At 34.1% G+C, this 5,622-nt stretch overlaps 1 protein-coding gene across 1 annotated transcript; it reads left to right on the top strand.

Moving 5' to 3' along the window:
* Nucleotides 1-664: 664 nt before the first annotated feature.
* Nucleotides 665-1,854, top strand: LOC118756478 (the record flags this gene model as incomplete). Its single annotated transcript, XM_036491239.1, has 2 exons — nucleotides 665-672; nucleotides 907-1,854. Coding segments are annotated over exons 1-2 (956 nt in total), but the record flags the coding sequence as incomplete, so codon positions are not given.
* Between the last annotated feature and the right edge of the window lie 3,768 nt (nucleotides 1,855-5,622).

The following is a 5,622-nucleotide window of genomic DNA, read 5'->3' as shown; positions in this document are numbered from 1 at the left end:
ATAAAACCCATTACAAAACACTTTAAATTGGTTTACACAGTTCGGCAATTTGACTTTTTTACCATGACAAATAATGTTGCCTTATATTAAAAGTACGATTCCAAGTAGTCGTATTACCACGTAACAAGCATTGGGCTTTATTGGCTTTTCTTAAAACCAAAAACTATAATTGGCACTCATACGCAGCCATTTTGGGCATTGTTACATATATAGGTGGCAACAACGCGCTAAAATTACGAATAAAAATATTCAACGGCGAAGCGTGGTATCACTCTCATGAAAACTGAAATTCGCTGCGTCGTTTCCAGCGTTGCCGTTTTGCTTAAAGTTAAGCAAAATTGATAAACTTTTTCTTGGCTGTTAAACTGTTAAACTATTCTTCGTTTTGCTAAACTTTTTCATTTAAATACATAATCTAAAATAAAAAGGTATTTGCTTCAAAATATTAAAGTTCTTTAGTTTCCTAATTCGATCAAAGAAGTAGCACTGATTAATTTCATACAATTGGCCACCCTCGACAGAAGTCGATTTTATAAGCACATACATATGTACATAAGTATTCGAAACTGAAAACAATTTGTCATCTCTAGTTAGCTTTCGGTTTGCGCTCTTTTTTTGGCAGACTTCAATCGTCCAGAAGTGAAATTTTCTTTTTGTTGTCCTCATGGATAGGTAAGTATGTATTTACCCATTAGAAGATAAATAATGAAAACGTGCAAAATTGGTATTCATATAAATATAAAAATATGTATTATAAGATTTGTAGAAAAAAAGCGCGTGATTGCAAGCAATTCAACCAACGAAGCACAATGCGAAAATGACAGGGAAAGTGTAAGCGCATTTTTATACATATGTATACGTGGGTATGTTTTATATTCAGAATGTATTTCTGTTATATTTTTTTAGTGAAACTGAAACTCAGACAGGACTAAAACGAAAATTTCGTTCTGAGTGGTTGCAACAATTTACATGGCTTCGAAATAATAATGGTTTAGGCTTTTGTATCGCCTGTGAGAGGCCAATATGCAACAACGTAAGTTTTTTAAAACAACACGCAACTTTTCGCATGCATGTCCAAAATGTTGAGAAGAAAAAACATCAGCTTAAAATTGATTCTTGTATGAACCAAGAAAATACAAAATTCATGAAACAAGTACACCATGCAGAACTCACATTGGTGATGTTCTTAATATGCCACAATTTACCCTTCGTGCTTATGGATTATTTACCGGAACTTTTAGTAGAATGTTGCTGTGACTCAAAGATTGCAAAGTCAATCAAATGTGGAAGAACGAAAGCAACTGAATTAGCAGATTTATTGGGTAATACAGCAGCAAAAACAATTTTGGCTCAATTGAAAACAACAAAGTTTTCGCTGATCGTCGACGAATCGACTGACGTTTATAGCAAAAAGTCATTAGTTTTAGTTGCGAGATATATGGATAAGTTAGCTCGTAAGGTCAAAGACAGATCTCTCGGGTTAATTGAGTTAAGTGATTGTAATGCGAGCTCTATATATGCGTCAATTAAATTTTTTTTTGATAAACATGAAATTCCAATGGCAAACCTTATAGGTCTTGCGACCGATGGCGCAAGTGTTATGGCTGGAGAAATTAACGGCTTGCAAGCAATATTTAAGAGAACCACCGACCTATTTTATATGAAATGCAGTTGCCACTCACTACATTTGTGCTCGTCGTATGCTTGTAAAAAACTTCCATTGGAAATCGAAAAACTTTGTCGCAATATATATACTTTTTTTTCACACAGCCCAAAGAGGATATCCGAATTCAAAGAATTCCAAGAATACTGCTCTGTTAAGCCCCATAAAATATTAGGAGTTTCACTAACAAGGTGGCTTGCACTCGAGCAAGTAGTAAACCGTATAATTGAACAGTGGGGTCCTTTACGCTTATATTTCGTTTCTTGTTACTTTGAGGTTAATGGAATTCGGGCTGCTGATTTGGCACACATGATGGATGATGCAAGTTTCAGAGTATATTTTTTATTTTTATCGTATATATCTACTAAATATCATTAATGGGCTAAACAAGGAATTTCAGTCGGAAAAAGTTCGACTGCCCTACTTGTTTTCACATATTGAAAGTAATGTTAAATTGATACTAAGTAACTTTGTAAAAAGTGAATATATTTTGACTTGGCTAGATTCCTTGGAGAATTTAAATTTATTTAAAAAAAGTAGTTATTTACCAACGCAAGAAATTTTTATCGGAGCCAAAGCCGAGCTGTATTTGCAGAATAGCCATTTGTCGGACTCACAAAAACTTGATATAAAAACGAATATTTTAAATTTTTATTTGGAGTTATTGAAGCAGATTTCGCAGCGGTTTGACTTTGCGAGAGAATACTTACGAAACTTATCTACCATAACTCCTAGTAAAGTGTTATCGGATTCGCAAATATGCATAATGCCTTTAATTTCCAGTTTCCCTAACTTAGTTAATTCTGACGCGGATAAAATAGTTACACAATGAAAGTTATTACGATTTAGCAATATTGAACTTAAAGACGACATGGATATCGTCGAGTTTTGGGAAAAAGTTGCCTCTTTTCGAAATGGTATGGAAGAGTTATGTTCCAAAGAGCTTGCTTATTTTGTAAGTAACTTACTGTCCTTACCGCATAGTTCAGCCGCTGCTGAAAGAAAGTTTTCAGACTTGAATTTAGTCAAAACGAAATTACGAAACAAACTTGAAATCAGAACTATAAATAATATTATGTTGTCAAAAGAATTATGCGTAGGCAAAGTTGAACCTCACTATGTATGGTCGGCAAAAGACATTTTTTAATCAATACAAACTTAAAAAAACATCTTATTCCGCTAAGGGATAAATTTAAGAATGCAACGACGTCTTTGCGGAAAATTAATTATACTTTAGACATAGGCACATTTGTACGGATGCCTTAAAGGTGGAGTATTTACTATCGCTTCATGAGTTTTATATTATTTTAGAAAGACTTAAACTAAAATTAATTTAATATCTAATTTGATAAACTAATATGTATGTAATTTAAAGTAACTATATGTATGTACTAATACAGTTTGCGTTACATAGTTTTTAAAACTACTTTTTATTTTGCTTTCTTTCTTTGTACCTGAATTGAAATTGTTCGTTCCTTACATAGTCTCTGTGCTGTGTTATTATACCTACAATAAAATTATATGTACCCATATACATATATATACACATTTGGAAAAAAGTTAGTTTGCTTAACTTTTTCGAGAAATGTTAAACTTTTTGAAGGATTTTGATAAACTTTTTTTTCCTGTCGCGGCAACACTGGTCGTTTCTGTATACGTATAACAGGCTAACCTAATATTCGCGGCTTGCGTTTTGGTACGCATGCCGTCGAATTTGTTTTTTTGCGTCACCCGAAATTGACTTGCATGCGTTTGCATTTGATTTCATTGAGCGAAACGTCAAATCAAAATGTCACGCAGAACAAAAATTGGAAATTGAGTTAGCTTCATACGCACGCCGTTCTATTTTGGTTGATCTCATACAAGTTGCATGTGCATGAGAAATTTTTGACAATAAATTGGCGGCGTGCGTGAATATTAGGTTAGCCTGTAAGCGCTGCGACGCAGACGCTACTCGCGAGTATTTTGTCCAGTGTTGCCGTTTTGGTTACTTTTAACCAATTTTGGTTATTTTTTTCTCGCCTGTGAAGTTGTTAAGATCTTTCCCGTTTTGGTTATTTTTTAATATTTACTGTAGTTTTTAATTGACATAGGCCAGCTACACCTGTCGATATATGTGCAATAAAAAAGGTATTTGGTTATTCTTTTTCCATTACTGCTTACTTTATTAATTTAAGTTAGCTTACGTTATTAATTAAGATAGTTTAATAAGTCCAATTTTTAGTTGTTTAGCCTTAGTTTTAAAATATATACAATGTGGTTGTTCACACTGATTAGGTATTTCATTGATTCTTGCAAAGAAGTTGGAAACTATGTACCTATGTACTTATTTAAAAACGTCATTTAGAGTCTGGTAATGTTTACAAAGATATTAACATTCATACATATGTATTTACATATTTCAGCCTTAAAAGGATTTACTTTTCAAAAATGCAAATAAAAATTGATTTTCTTTGGTTTGTAAACTTTTTCTATACGTATTATATAAAAGAATTAGTGATGGCCTGAATTGTTAATCTAATAAAAAAGTTGGTTATTTTTCCTTACATTTGGTAACTTTTTCGTCTAATCTTGGTTAGAAAGTTCTTTGAGCCGCGGCAACACTGATTTTGTCATGGTAAAAAAGTCGCGAGTAGCGTCTGCGTCGCAGCGCTTATACGTATACAGAAACCATGAACGAAAGACACAAGATCACGCGGGAAGGAAGGAACGAAAAAAGTTATTTTCTAGCTGCCGAAATCTCGACGCCATCTTTGCTGTAAGAAGTAAACAACGAAGAGAACGGAGAAAACCGCGAAATTGTTGAACGCATGAAAAATCATTTTTATTATGCAAATTCTTCTAAAAATCATGCCGTTGTGTTAAATTATTCTTTATCTTATGTGTACACACGTTGTCACAAGCGAAAATGAAGAAAATTGCAGTAAAAAGCCACCACCAAATTGTAAACAACGAAGAAATGTAAATAAACGGCAAGAACGATAGAATGCAAGATTGCGCATTCCCGCAGAATGACATTTGTGGCAACGGGTAAACAAAGAATATGGCGAAGAACAAAGAGTTGACAGTTGTGAATTTGCAGTGAGAAAACGTGTTTTCTTCACGATTCACCAATTTCTCAAGCCATCTTTGAATATAGCAAATTAAGCACAACGTTAACAAAAAATATACAACAACTCTTGCTGGTGTCTAAATTGTATGGCTTCTCCTGCCGGCAGAACTCTATCCACTTTCTGGCCAAGGCGTCGTTGCGGGGAAACAAAAAAAACTGCATTTGGGGGCTTTACCCCTACGGCTGCTGCAATTCAACACACGACACGACATTTTTATAAAGTTTTTATTACAAATAAAACGTTTTTTTACTATAGAACGCACGAATTACTTCGATTTTTCACTTGAAAATACACAATACGTTTGCAATACGTTTTCACTTGTTTCTAAACAAAAAGTTTGTTTACGTATTGCCATAAACGTCAAAGTCGGCAAAACCAAAGTAGCGGTTTCGGGAATGCGCCACCTTCAGTTCATTACACCATGAATAAACGGCTAATGTCAAAATCGTTCAACTTTTTTCCTTTATGCGATTCTAACGGGCTACTCTCCTGCCCGCGTGATCTTGTCTTTTTGGTTCATGTACAGAAACGACGCAGCGAATTTCACTTCAGTCTGCTTTCAGTTTTCATGAGAGTGATACCACGCTTCGCCGTTGAATATTTTTATTCGTAATTTTAGCGCGTTGTTGCCACCTATATATGTAACAATGCCCAAAATGGCTGCGTATGAGTGCCAATTATAGTTTTTGGTTTTAAGAAAAGCCAATAAAGCCCAATGCTTGTTACGTGGTAATACGACTACTTGGAATCGTACTTTTAATATAAGGCAACATTATTTGTCATGGTAAAAAAGTCAAACTGCCGAACTGTGTAAACCAATTTAAAGTGTTTTGTAATGGGTTTTAT

Source organism: Rhagoletis pomonella, unplaced genomic scaffold, assembly GCF_013731165.1.
Source record: "Rhagoletis pomonella isolate Grant_MI unplaced genomic scaffold, Rhpom_1.0 Rhpom_scaffold_10451, whole genome shotgun sequence".
Lineage (NCBI taxonomy): Eukaryota > Metazoa > Arthropoda > Insecta > Diptera > Tephritidae > Rhagoletis > Rhagoletis pomonella.
This window is presented reverse-complemented; position numbering and strand designations above follow the sequence as displayed.